The sequence below is a fragment of the Rhopilema esculentum genome, chromosome 11, assembly GCF_057945365.1.
Source record: "Rhopilema esculentum isolate cy_ngs chromosome 11, ASM5794536v1, whole genome shotgun sequence".
In the NCBI taxonomy this organism is placed as follows: Eukaryota; Metazoa; Cnidaria; class Scyphozoa; order Rhizostomeae; family Rhizostomatidae; genus Rhopilema; species Rhopilema esculentum.
Genome location: NC_142825.1, coordinates 8519894 through 8535134, shown reverse-complemented (window position 1 = coordinate 8535134; position 15241 = coordinate 8519894). Strand labels below are relative to the sequence as shown.

The 15241-nt window shown below is 36.9% G+C and overlaps 1 protein-coding gene across 3 annotated transcripts in view; it reads right to left on the bottom strand.

The window, feature by feature from the left end:
• Positions 1-11889, bottom strand: part of LOC135693254 (uncharacterized) — a 58595-nt gene extending 46706 nt beyond the window's left edge. For all 3 annotated transcript variants that reach the window (XM_065211680.2, XM_089111150.1, XM_065211681.2), the window contains exons 1-2: positions 11612-11889; positions 296-1048 (exon numbers count right to left, since the gene is read on the bottom strand). In XM_065211680.2, the coding sequence (XP_065067752.2) occupies positions 296-1048; positions 11612-11708 (850 nt within the window). In that variant the 5' untranslated portion in view covers positions 11709-11889. The remainder of the gene's footprint in view (positions 1-295; positions 1049-11611) is intronic.
• Between the last annotated feature and the right edge of the window lie 3352 nt (positions 11890-15241).

Sequence of the window (15241 nt, the reverse complement as noted above, 5' to 3'; positions counted from 1 at the left end):
ACCAAATATTCCTTCGCAACAGGTTATTGCCTTTTCAATACATCTTTTGGTAAAACTGCTTCTTTTTCAAGACTAGCTTGCACGAGAAATCATTCATCAGTCATTCATCAGTAAAAAGTGGATATGTTGATAGATTTTCCCTTAGAACAAATAACTATGAAATAAATACCCCCCTTTCATCGAAACTCTACCTTAGATACAGCAGCAAAACGCTGTTGTTTCATGATCATCATTAAGCTGTCTTATAATCATTATTTCTTCCAGAGAACGATCGAATAACGACAAAAATACTTACCAAGAATAGGCTGATTTTTAAGTTTAAAGCTCTCGTCCTTTTGAGTGTATTTCGTCGTAGAAAACCCGTAACTGACGAAAAACTGACTTTTGCTTGTCACACGAATAGAGTAATTTCCGGTGCTCTTGACGACTACGTTCCACAGCCCTTCTTGGGGATTTTCAATTTTCGAGACAACCATGCTCGAAGTCTTTATTACCTTCTCGACATTGCTTGCTTTTGCATTTTTTGGAGGTTTGATTTTAACTTGGACATGCTTCTTGCCAATAGTTGAAATAACAATATTTTTCAAATGACGATCAACAAGGAAATTGAATGTTCTTACACCAGATTCCTTTGAATTAAGCGCCAAAAGCTGGACTTTATCAACGTGAATTACAGTTTCCACAAACCTCAGTGCAAGATCGACATCTTTCCTGCTTAAATGGAGTACCTGACCAAGTGATTGGCGGGCGATGCGCTCGTACACTTGGTACCCAACGTGACTTGGAGCAGCACATAATTCTCCGAGAACAAAGACAACCTGGCTCTTCTTTTCGGCAAGCTTTTCGAGTACTTTGGACACCAAATAATAGTCTTTGGCCGGGCCATTTGTAAATATGAAGACGTATGAGCGCGGTTGGGCAGTTGAAAGAGCCTTCAGTACATTTTTTAGTGTTCTTGATTCGCATTCTCTGTTCTTGCTTTTGCTAAGGCTCTTTAGGAACACTTCAAACTCTTCGGGGTTAGAAGTGGCAAGATCTGACGCAGAATCTGAAAGAGAAAGGAGTGGTTAGAAAGAGCTTTCTAGACAATTATTTAGGACTAGGCAGAACATAAACTTGTACTTTTTTGCAGAAAGAAATGATAATTGATCGATTGAAAAAGTTTAAGTTGCTCTTATGCAGGGTGGTAAATTGTATCCTAACATTGCAATAAGAAACGTAACATTGTATTTTGTAACAACTTTCATTATCACAGACATTGATAACAACACGGCCAAAATTTTGCTACTATGAAAAGGCTCGACGGAGTTTCCAGAGGCAAATCAAGATAAAACATACGTGTATCAGCCTGACATATTTCTTTTGGGGTAGAGAACAGACCTTGAAAACAGACCATGAAAATAGACTTTGAAAAACGACAAAACTTGTAAAAAGACCTTGAAAACAGACCAGAACGACCTTGAAAGGAGATCTTGAAAACAGACCTTGAAAACAGACCAGAACTTGGAAACAGACCTTGAAAATAGACCAGAACTTGGAAACAGACCTTGAAAATAGACCAGAACTTGGAAACAGACCTTGAAAACAGACCAGAACGACCTTAAAAGGAGAGCTTGAAAACGGACTTTGAAAACAGATTTTGAAAACAGACTTTAAAAACAGACCTTGAAAACAGACCAGAACTTGAAAACAGACCTTGAAAATAGTCTGCAAAAAAAGCTTTAAAGATAACAAATCTAGATCCCATAAACGCAAGGCTCCATATTTTCTTAGATCCGTGACCAGTCTTGCTTCCTGGCGGTTTCCAGCCATACCTACTTAATTTAATACCGCAAATCTATCGAATCCTTTCACTATTCCTTAATCCAAAAACGTAATCGATTGTTCTCATAATCTTCTAAATTCTAGTGTGAATTTGAAGCATCAATACAAAGAACTCTTTCGCTAAATGATTTATCTCCTTCTGTCGCTTCTCGTGGCTCAAATGGACCCTTTTCCATTTACGCATTACAACAAATACAAAAATCGTTTCTAGATAATTCCTTCTTGTTTGAATCAAGCCCGGGTTGAACTAAACTTGCTTATTTAAATGCATTTTATGATATATATATATAAATGGTACAAAGCTTTTTGAGTTTCAAAACAAAGAAAACAGATACTGTGACGCATCATTTTCAACATTCACTATTTTGAAGCCATTTTGTCCCGATAGCTCATCTAATCCCGAAGGGTATTTACGAGGCCAAAACAACTTTTATTTGTCCAGCTACGAAAACAGAAGAATAAGATTCTGTTACAGGTCCTGAAAGGGCAATTCATTTATCATCTCGTGAGCTTTATCGATCAACTATTTTAAGGATGATAAATCAGGCTGTGGAGCCGTTGTAAAAGCAAGTAAACAAGATGTTATTGGGAAAAACATTGGGAATTTTAGGTATTCAGACATCGCTAACCAAATCAAATGAGTCACCTCGATCAATTATAACGTGTTTGCAAAATGTTAAGATTCTTTTTGGATAAAATTTAAAGCGAAAAAAGTTTGCAGCAAAATAAGAAAGAAAAACAGCGACAAAGAGTAGAGTTTCATTTTGAGGAAAGTTTCGTAAACTATTTATTGATGACCACCCATAGTGTTATACATTGCCAGAAACTTCAGAGCTCATGCCTTGAACTACAAAGTGGATACCCTGGGTACAAGACTCAATAGAGTAAGCCTGGTACTCAGGGTACAAAGTGGAGTGGCGAAGTGTAAATATGCCTTACTCAAAACCTAAAGGAGAAAGACCCCTGTCTCCATTTAGCACACACCCCTGAAATCCAGTATGGCCAGGCCCTTTAAAACCTTTCTCTCTTTTTAAATCCTTGTTTACCTTTCATACTTGGTAACTTTTGACCATCAATATTTGAGCTATTACCTCTGAGAAAGGCAATTATAACTTTTAAACATTTTTCTTGTTACTTCCAAACGACCACCAATATTGACTTGGATATGTGTCAATTATCACCAATTTGTTTTGCAAATTATGAAAGCTAAAATATTTTAAGCAGATATATGTTATACATGCAATGTCGTGGGTCATCAAATTTTCTGTAACAAGATTTTGCTTAATGTTAGCAACATATGATTGTCTTTGCTAAGCCAATGAGATTTGGACCAACTGGGGAGAATAAATTATCCTAGAAGAGCTTGATACTTTGTCAGAAGTAAACAGGTAACACATCCACTTAGATCTTTGGCTGCCACACATCAACAAAATAACAAAAACTTGCATCCAGGAGATATTGGTTATAGAAATCTAGCAAAAACATTTCTATGTACTTTCAGCTACCAAATAAAATTTGCTTGAGAACCTTTATGCTTCAAAAAACAACTGAGGCATATGCAACATTTTCATACTAATATTTTAAAGATGCTTCCTGTTAGACAAAATAGTCTGATCTAAGACAATTGAACTGGGTATCTTCCTTAAAAAGACAATAAAAAATCTTCTCTACTGTTAATGGTAATTGAACTGAATATCTTCCTTGATAAGACAATACAAAATATTATGTAATATTATTGGATGCAAGTTATCATTCATTTTGAGAATGATTGTTACAATCATTAGAGAGGATAACCTCCAATTTTCTAAAACATGAGATTGCTTTATGTCACATCTTAAAGCCAGAGAATGTCTTATGCAATGTAAACAGTAACAAGCTAATTTCTGTTGCAAAGTATGCATATTGTACTTATTTGAACTTTTTGTTCCTTAGTGCCTACCCTCCAAAAATTTCTTTGATATCAAGTGTTTCTTTAAAACAGAATATCTGTCTTGAATCCACCTTGCAAGGTTGAACATATTTTTGGCTTCCAAGGTCCCTCAAACCAGGTCAAGATTGATAAATCTTATTAACTCAAGTTGATTAACTTAGACGCCAAAGATTTAACCGTATATCTCACTGCTTACTCCTGATTAGGCAAGAAACCAAGGAAAAATCACACTGGGTTCATATTTCAGCTGCCACAACCTTATTCGATGAAAAGAGTTAAGTTTTTCCACAAAAAGGTGGTAGGTAATAAGCATTAACTAAAGCCTTTCCAAAAATAAAACAAATTATCATAATCTTTTGATAAAGCTTTCAAGATGCAATTTATAAGAAGATTTAAAAACAACAACAGTCATTCTTCGTTGCCTTCATAATACAACAGAAATTTCCTAACTCTGTCCCACAACTCATCCTTCCTCCCCAGATCTTGAAACACACTTATTCCTTATTCCTACTTTTCAGACCCTTTTTACATTTCAAAACTAAAAATCAACAAGCTTGATATTTCCTTCCTCCCTTCCTAAACACTCCCTCTTTCCCTTGTTAGGGCTCCGTTATGGGCTTTTGGGCAACACTAGCATCACCAACTAAAAAATCAGTCAAAGCATGGCTATACCGAAAGTGGCGTCGCCAGTTCGAAAAACCTGGTTTGACACAAAGACATTTTCTCGACCACGCCTTTCAGACTCACGGAAAACGTTGGAAAAGCCTTTTTAATAATTTTTTATCCTTTTCGAAATTTTTGGAAAAGCAACTTTCTCAAGCAACATTTTTCGCAAATGGGACTTTTTTGAAAGAGCAAAAATCGAAATCGATCTGATCAGCAGGACAGGTCCACCCCAGTCCAACCCGTGGCGACGCCACTGTCTACCACAAGCAACAGTATTGAGTTCTTGAAACAGTGTCATTATTTCTTCAAAAGAGGGAAATAAACATAATATTCTATAAAAGTTTTCTTAACAATCATTTCAACAAATGGCGTTATTTGGCTGTTTTGAATGGCTTCTACAATCTTCTGATGATCGCATTTTGGGTGAAGCTCTTTCTTCCTACTTCGAAAAAGTTTTTTAACTGAAAGATGCCACAAGGGTCTCACTCCACCTACAACTGACTGGCCAGATCACAGGATAGAGATCCCGATAATTATAGAAATTCTCCAAAATACTGTAGATGCATCGTTTTCAAATTGAGATTACAATTTGGGACATGAAAGGAAATTACAGTAGTCCTCAATTTGACATGATACGGCGATGTTTCACAAATACCCAAAAGGACAAATTGCCCGACAGCTTCTTAGAGTTGTTTCCGTGCTATCGCCAGCTTTGAAGTTTTTCCTCGTGGTATTTGATAGCAATTAGAAATTGTAATTAACTGATGTTTAAAAAAGAATTTTGAGGTTCATAAGATAGCGCTCGAAGTGATTTGTGCGACAGATTTATCGTGGCATGTAAAATTTCAAAGTACTTTGTATTGAATCAAGTAACCTCATCTCGCACGAAATTAGAAAGTAATTGAGAACAAACAGCCCTCTTTGACCAAGCAATTCATAAAGAATTAACCACCACTTTATTCTCCGGATAAATGTTTTTCACATTCATAATTCTCAGGACAAACGGAAGACATTCTACTCTTTTATACGTATGATGCAATGCAATATGATAGAAAACCACAAATTTGCAACAACTGTACATCCTCTTTGCACCTCTCCTGTGTTGATTTACCACCCTCTTTGCAACTTAGAAAATCTAACTGAAATGCTCTCCTTAGAAGGTTTAGGAAACGTTCAAACAGTTAAGGACTTTATTTTATCTGAGCACAAATGCAACATTAATTAGAAATTAGAAATCAAAAATCAAATTAGATCTAAAGATCTAAATTAGAAATTTAAGATGATAAAATCTACTGATTTTTTGGGATTCTCTTAGGGTCGAATCATTTCTCTGTAGTGTGTGGCACTTTAAGGTACCGATGTCAACATTCTGCCCAGCTGCTGGCAAAGTACGAGCCAGCGGCAATCTGCCGATGGAAAGATAGAAATCACGATACCAGAAGGATGTCTCCTAGCATGTCTACCAAATATAAAACTGATGCCTTGAGATTTTTGGTTGTTTAAATGCTTTCCCGTCTACCTGACAAAATAATAAGACTAGATTTACTAAAAATCCACGAAGTGCTCGACAATTGGGGAAGCCGAGCTAGGTTGGCTGCTAAAAAGGGGGGCTAACTAGTATCAAAACACAACCTTATAAATTCTCTCTTCCAGAAAAGTCAGAGTACACCACTGGCAACACTGGTTCCATACGTAGAGATACAGATCTCGAATTTTTTGCGAGGACTAAAATTCTCAAATTTCAGTTAAAGCTGTTCAAATTTGAGCTTAGCTTTAGGTCAAAGCTTTTTCCAGAAACTGAAATGAGGATTATCTCGGTGGACACTAGGAAAAGTGAGCGAGGGTGTTTGGCATAGCGTCAAAACAGGGTGTCTACTGGACTCGAAGCGTAAAAAGATCGACTTGTGATTGTCCTTAAACTCCATTGTTACCCGCTGCTTTGAGTAATGTTCTTGGTTCTAATTGAATGTCCAATGTAACATAACTGTACAAGCGAAGCGGAACGGATTAAACCAGGGAACCAAAATTATTAATCGATCTAGGCAAATGAATTGGATACACGCTGCCCAAACATAGTATCGATTTACTTGGCATTCAAATGGGAAAACTGCTGACACTTAGCTATAAATATCTGAAAATTCCACAAATAGATAGAAAATCCATCCTATCTTGATATGGCCATGTATTCATCGCGAATGAAGAAAACGAGATGCATACATATAATCTCTACTGGTGTTACATGATCAATTTCACTTGGCCGAAACTGCTTGGAACAGCCTCACTTAGTTCTGGAGCCAGTCGCCATTGTTGAATCTCAGGTTTTCGACAGTTCGTTACATACATCTGGTTCAGATTTCGTATCTTGTGTAGTAAATCTTGCTAATAACGAACACTTGCCAATAACGGACACATCCCAGAAGCTAAGACCTCCAAATAACAACCATGCCCCCTCCACTTTTTTGTAAGCGAAAATATTTCCAAAGAGGCCCTGTTTGAAGCACTAGATTCAAGTTTGACGTATAGAACCTTCCACATTGAAATTCGTGGCGTTGGCCCTGCACTTACAAACAACAAACAAATTCATTTTCCCAAACCTCTATATATCAGTCAAAACACCGTAGAAGTAGGCTTTAAAAATCCAGCACACCTGTCTACAGTTGACAGTAACTTTGGCCCGATAATGCCAGCCGTTCAATGTTTTATCTTAAATATTAACTTTACCAAGTAATAATTACAAATTCATTAAGCGCCGACGCTATCAGAACACCAAGACAATTTTGTTGCCGATGGAAAGATGGTAATTTAATATCTTGGAGAAAAGGGGGTAATTTAAACAAAGGCCGACCTCTACTTCAACCTTAACGTGCGCTGCGACCAAGCCTACGCAGGAACACTTTACCTCGCCTTGGTGGAAGGCAGTGATCTTACTCCCAATCACGCGAACAATCTGCCAGCAAACAAGAGACTGGAACGGAACAATATATTGAAATAATGAAAACTTTGGTTACTTGCTTGTGATTTTTCTCTTTTCTAATTATAAAAGGAAATAAAACAGCCTTTTAAAATGTTATATATTATGCCCACTTAATATTAGATACATTAATAACTTTTCACGATATTGCTCGACCAAAGCTCTGATTCGAAGAACAAATATCCTAAGTCGCTTTAACCTAACGTAAATCCTCAATTCAGCATCTGGGAAATCTTTGGTTGGGGGTTGACTCGAGATTGAGGGATCGTTCGAGAGCGGTAACTAATTCGAGGGTAGTGGCTAATTCTAGGGTGGCTCTTTTTGTATCACTTAGAGCAATGAAGCATTTGGAAAAACAACAGGACTTTAGAATATTTTGAAAATGCTTCGGTTATTTGAGATTTTTTTATTTCTTTCGATTATGCGTATCATAGAAAAAAATCGTGTGTTATAAAAAATTGTCATGTTGAGGGCATATTTGAGGGTAGAGGCTTGTTAAATCAATGGTGGGGGGCTAAGACAAGATGGAAATTCGAGGTTTGAGGGCATAGATTTGTTTATAAAATTGTCAGTGCTGAATGTTGGAGGCCCTCTGTTAGTATTCACAGCTGGGTTTGCGCGATAGGCCCTTTGTAGAGCGTTGGTAGATGCAAATAATGAAAAACAAAAATTTTAAGATTGTGCTACCGGAGAACAGCTGCTTACAAACGGGATTTCTGTTCCAGTTCCTACAAGGTGGCACTGGCTCAAGAACTGTCTACATCATCGTCTTTATTGAACGAGTACGGGCAAATTTCATTCCACCTTACAAAACTTTTCATTTTTCCCACGAAAGTCTTTCGTGCTGGGATTACCTTAATCATGTAGCAAATAGCGATTTTCAGTATTTTCTGTCGATTCTCTTGTGATATATCGTTTGAAATTTGATATCTAACTCTGCTCTGTGATTCAGTTCACTCGACATTCAATGTATTTGAAATTCAACTTTCCTCCCAATCATGATATCGACTGTAAGGTGAACGAAAGAAAGTCAATGCAAGGCAGTGGGACAAACCAAGAAAGTTGCAGCAATGTAAGTGTTTGGCATGATCCCCGCCTCTGTCAACATTGACAATCGGCATCATATTTGAGCGTCTGACCGATGGAAGGGGATGGATTTCTGAGCTGACATCTATTTGAAGTCCCAAGTAGGACCTAATTTAACAACAGTATTTTCTATACTTCTGCTCTGTATAAGACAAACAAGTAATGGCACGACATAGCTGATCGAATGGGGCCAGCTCCAATGGAACGGCATGAAGGCAAATTGCTTTTGGCTAAATTATATGTATTATGTTGATATTTTTTGAATTTTTCTATCAGGTCAAATCAGTTACAACAGCGTACAGGTAAACTGAAATATAACTTTCAAACATACAAATATCGGCTTGATTTGCCTAATTTGTTTATAATCTACAAGGTTAGAAAGATTTTTAACCCTATCATTTTCTCAATTTTATGGTCCTCTTACTGAAACAGCTGCCTCTAAATCGGCGAGCCCTGACCCGGCAATGGGGGGCTTTTGAGAGGGTTATTTCGACAGGCTCAGTTTACTTGCTTAGAAGACAATAACCGTGCATCATAAAGACTTTAGCCCCGTGAATACATCACTGCTGCTGTCATGAAAATAACTAATAAATCCTAAAGTGTATAGAATTTTAGAGCGAAAAGTACAGTCTAATCAATATCAATGAGATATTTCAAAACCCATATTTGACTTATTTTAAACAGTGGAAAAAACAAATGCTCTAAAGATATGCAGAGCTGTCGAGGTTTCGGTCAGCTATTTTTAGATAGTTTAGTGGTTAGTGAATAGTCTTCTAGATGGTTCTGAGTTTGAGTCTCGTCCCCGGCAGATTGATGCCCCACCCCACATTCCCTCCTGGCCTATAAAGATGAAGTATAGTTCTCCGTGGAGTTTCCCTTGAAAGTCTCCGTAAGTTAATAGGCGCCTCCGGGCGTCAAATCTAGAAAATACTGTGAACGGATTAGTTACAAAAACCTATACTGGCTGTCGGTCAATAGGCAAAGACCAACGGTTTCAAACTAAGAAAAAACAAAGAAACAATGAAATATCATGCTTGACACAAAGTATTCAAAGAAATCATGTAAGACAAATAACTGATTCAAGGATTGGTTAAAATTTGAAAAAAATATAACAAATGTGCTCAGGATAAAAAAGTTCTTCTTCAATAACATGGGTATCAGAGCTTCAAAAACAACAGTAAAAGGAGGAAATCGAACAGAAAGGTGGGGAGATGTGAGACTTTTTCCTATCCTCCAATTTTCTCCGCTTTTACTGTTCGCCACGACCATATTGAGAGGCTCTGACATCCTCGGTAGTCTTTCATGATAACGACGGTTTTATGTATTTTCTTGAAGTAAAAGTTGCCTGATGATCGCATCAAGCGTAAAACTCGGAGTAGCTACTTAGAACCGCCCTGTTCTATTCACTAAACAGTGTGTTTTTCTTCGTTAGATAGTTTGGGAACCAGTCGAATTTTTAGAACATTTCGAATAAAGAAATAAAAATATGTCAATGAGCACACATAGTCTGTAAAATATGGTTAGCCACTAAAACACCGAGTCTTTCTCGTTAGGGCTGTGGATAATAGCAGAAATGAATGAAACTTAGGAAGCAAGTTGTATTACGTAACAAAATTATAAATGATTAGGTCTTGAGAAAGACAGTTAATTAACGAATGTATCAATTTGATCCAGGAGCAGTAGAAATACGAAATGCGAAACGTGATCAGAGATTCTGATATTTTTTAGAAACAATAGGTATTGAATGGAAAACAAACACAGCTTCCCTTCTGGTTAAGCGGAAAGTAATTTAAGTTGTTACACAAAAAGGCATTTACGTATCGTTCATCATAACAGAAAAATGCGATAGCCACAACAGTGAAAAAGATTTGGGCAGGAAATCTAACAATATTCACTTATTTAATAATATCGGATTTATTGTTTTCAAATACTGCAAAGTGCGCAAAGAAGAAGAAGCTAGGTGACTGTTGGTACACCGGTGTCGTATTCATTCAAACAAGCAAGGCTATAAAGCATAACTGTTTCACGGGATTTAGCCACATATGAAAATGAAACGACTGGCCAACTAAAAATATTTCGATCTTTCTTTAAACACCCTTGAAGAAATTTCTTACGATGTTGGTAAAAACAAAGATAAACCTTTGATTAGCACCAATTGTTTAGAAAAATGATTAAATAAAAATAAAGTATATCAAGAACCATTTATGGGCATTAAAAACATTAAAAAACTTTTGCTTTTTAGTTCAATTTGAGTATAATTTTTTTTCAGTCTCGCTTCATCATAATATAGCATGTTCCTCTCATGACATTAATTGTGCAAACTTTTCTTTAGCTAGCCCTCTTACCAGGGGGCACTGACGTGCCCCCTTGTCTTTTGCATGCATTTCGAATTGGCATTTTGACAACAAGCTGCTCTTTATCACGATCGATATTTTCAGTTTTCTAAACCATACAGCGTGTCCGCTCTTAAAAAGCAAATACGGATGCAAAGACCACTTTTAATCTCTTAGTAAGTGCCATTGATTTCTTTGATTGATAAACCAACTGCGGGTTCGAGTGCAACAAATGTGGTTTACTGCATTATTCGTGCAATGATGTTGTTGAGGACAACTTTTTTACAAAAAAATTCACTGTTATCCGCGTTGGTTTTGAGGCTTTACTAGAGGTATTTCTTTGGAAGTCTTATTCCCCGGCAACTATGCACAGCTTTACAATACTTTAGGGAGGCACGAGTGTGGCAAACAATGGGTATCAGTACTTGGGGAAAGAATAAGATACTGAGAGCGGGTCAATATTTGACCCTTCGTAATATTATGCATTGTCTTAGCTCTGCCAGTGGCAGACGTGTTTTTAACACGTATAGCTTCGCAAAGATATTTGGTTTTCTCATGCCGAGTTTTAAACTTCTCGTACAAAAAGGGTTTTGAGTTTTGCTTTGCCAAAGATTAAAAGTATTTTAATCGAGGGATTTATGTAATAGAAAAGGCGGCCTTTAGTCTTTCAATTAAAATTTTGACCGTTTACAACGACTATCACGAACATTTATCAAAAAGGTGCTGCTTTTCTGGCAAAATATATCAGATTTACAAAGCAACACAAAATGTTAAAAATGTGCGACAAAGCGTCAGACATACCTTGGTCGCTTTTTGTGCCATTGGTAGCTACTCCTTGACATACCACGCTCGAAATTAACGTAAACGACAGCAAATGAGCCAAAAGTTTAAACTGCATGCTGCTCTATCCGTACCGGTGCATCGATATTATAAGACTGACTGAGACAGAGCAAGTACATCGGCTGGAATACCCAAGCTTACTTGTGGTCAGGCTTCTATTTACAATTTTCTTTCAATTAGTTTCTGTGAATGGCAGAATACGCGAGACATGATATTGTTTAAAGCGGAAGACTCTGTGTCAATTCTGACAAAATATAGGAGCTTCCAATCCTTGCGTTGTACCCCCTGATGAGTGAAGAGAAATTTTAAGATTTGTGTATCAATATTTACTGGGCTAAGGGGGTCAAAATGAGTGAATCTTGATTAATCGACTGTCTTTCTCTTCCGGATACCTCAAAGAAGGCGCTATGCGGTCTCTACACTGGGTCTCTGTCAGTAACCCTGAGAGGTTTATCTAGCGAAATTACCAGGCAAGTTGCTGCCTCCCTTCCTGAGGCAAAAAAGGGGACATGCCTCAAACACGTTCAAAATCATCAGTATTTTGAATTGTCCCTGTTGATGTCACGAAAAGCTCCAAACCCCCAGTTTCAGCAATACCTGATGTCCCTAAAGATTTTCTTCTTTATTTCAAGATAACTGAACTATTCGCATTTGCTCATTCCCTAATATCTTAGTTTGCTTCGAACTCCCTATACACGTTTTGCTGTCACATCATCTCACCATTTACATTATAGATGTTTGTACGAGAAGAACCTTTCTGAGCTTCCAAAATCCGGGATTCTCTTTTTGTCAAAGCTTCCTTCTTTAGGTCTCCTGTGAAAAAAGATATCAGAATTGCAGAAAGTTGGATATCTGGGGGCACTTAGTATCATTTGCCCCCTTTCCAATTGTTTAACCCGTGAAAAAAGGAATGCCATATCAAAATTAATACACAGATAATGTGAGTTAATACTTTCGAAATGCAAAAGTTAATCGCTTTTTCTAGCTTCCTTGAATATCTTAAATAACTTTTGCAAGCTTTTTGGTCAGCTACTAACATCGCACACCCCTGAACATTTCCAAACAATCTTCTTCTTTTCTGTTACTGCCAACCATCCCCCCCCCCCCCCCCCCCCCCCCACAGAACCATCTGAACAGCAGTGCTAGAAGACCTGGATTGCTTCAATGGAACTCCTAATACGCATGACCCATACTTCTAAGGAACCGATTGTCTGCGAAATGACGTAAAATCCTCGAGTCATACTTCAAAGGCAATATATCATTTCCGAGATCTAGCATTTCAATGTTTATAAAAAGTTACTTTCTAAGTTATTAAATTCTGTTCAAAGAATTCTTATCCAACAAGATTGACACAAAATCGTATACTTAATCTGCTTAATCTTTTCATAGAAACAAGTTTTAAAGCAAGTGACGATGCATCACTTTTTAAGCTTCGTTTAGCTTTTTTCGCTAAAATGGGACATTGAAGTAGCATCCATTAGGCCGCTCAATCGTGTTTTGCTTTGCCTTTTTTTATATGTTGCTCTTCTGACCAGGGTTGCCAGATGCTTGGTATGGTTGGTGGTCAAATATTCTACACTTGACGGCCAAATTGGGCCAGCCAAACAAAATATACAAAAAAGCTACATTTTGGCTAATTCTGTGGAGTAATAGTGTAGTCAAAATTTGCTTAAATTCTTACAAATGTTCCAAGTTGCTTTCAATCTCAATTTTCTGTTATTTGTTCTTTGTTTCTTGCTTCGTTACTTTCAATTTTGAGATTATTTCAACAAAATGCTGAATACTGTTTGTGCTAAAGTTGAAGCTTTTTTGCATTTTTGGGGCTTTCAACATGCGGCCAAAATTTGGCCAACTTTTGCTGTTTCGGCATCTTTTGGTGTTTCGGCCAAATCAATTTGTGACGGCCAACAGCTTTGAGAAACGGCCAGAATTGAGGAATTTGGCCGTCAAAACTGACTAATGACTAATTCCACATGCATCGTCTCATCGAATTTATTTTCTTATGAAAAATGGCAATGAAAGAATGTGTTTTATATTACCCTTGAAGCTACTAAGTATTTTGGGGGACCTCTTCTGCTTATATCATTCAAATAGATACACAAACTAAGGCTGTAGCTTCAACAAGTACAAAAGCACAAAGCTTATTGATAATGTAAAGCATTGACTTAAACTCATTGACGTAAGTTGGGAGGTCAGTTCAGAAACTAATCATGTAATTTGCTCACCGCTTCTCCTTATAATCAAATTTCTTTATAAATGCGTTAGCCTAAAACACCAAAACCAATATAATGGTCATCAGCCTTTAAAAGGTGTAGGAAGTATTATGAGATACATCCGCGGGAAGATGAAGATTTTCCTAGAATCTTTCTTTCAAAAGAAATTGCATTATCTAATGCATTAAACATTATCTTGTTTCAATTGAAAGGCCACACGAGCATTATCCGGAATAGAGAGAGTATTGTCAGGCTTGCTAAGAATTAGTTTTAACTGAATTTTCAATGTGCCAGATAAATCCATAGTTTGTCATCGCTCATAGCATCACACCAAGGCTCACTATAAATGTGTAAATCGGTCTGGAGGACGATGTTGAAAGTCTTCCCTTAAAAAGTCTTGAATGAGATATAACACATCCCTTTCTTTTCTCAACTACGACCTTGTCTCTTAATGATAATTTCTTCTCACAACTGTGCTTTCTAAAGATGATATGTAGTTACCTTGAAAGCAAACAATAATTCCAAAATCCCTTCCACATTTTAAGGGAGTTCACATTTCATAAGCCATATATAATTCAAACGTCATATTGTAGAGTCTAAAATTAGAAATATTGCTTATAAAAAGGTACCAATCTTCTCTATTAGAGGCCCTTATAGTTCAAGTATAAGAATATGGGATAGTGTCCAGGTTATGTTGTGTTTCCAAGATTAATTTGGACTGAAGAGCTGTAAATTAGTTAACGTTTCTGTGATTTCTGACTCATGATGCATTTTGCATAGGCTACTTCATGAACTACGTGTGGCCCAAAATGCAACTATTGTTCGTGGTTGTTTGCGTCTTGCTGAATTATGTACAGCAGCGTTTGTGGTTGGTTGGCATAACCATGGACTCACATGCATCATCGTTAGCTTTCAAATTAACCTTTAAGGTTTGAAAGGTGTAAATCTGTGGCCTTGGTGCAGTTTTCTTTTTCTGCAGCAAAAATAGAGGTCAAGTGCCAGCTTGATAAACGAATTTGCATTAAAAAGAGGTAAATGAATAAGGTTCCCTTGCTTTAAGGCCCCTTTGATGATTTGGGTATTGGACATCGTCAAGGAATAATTTAGTTATACAAAAAAACAAGAGCGTTCACTGCGAGAAAAAATATTTTAGAAATAAATTTGCAGCATCATTTCCAAGACAGTTTGCTGTGAAAAAATTTTCAAGACTACAAATGTGTCCTGATTTTTGTTTTACTTATAACCAACTACCCCAAACCTCTAGATTTTAGGAAGCCGAGATATATTTACATTTGAACAAAATATATCTATTTGAGGCTAATTCAATTTTCGAAAAAGAGTCTTGAAAGAGAAAACAGAAACACTTATCTTGAAAAGA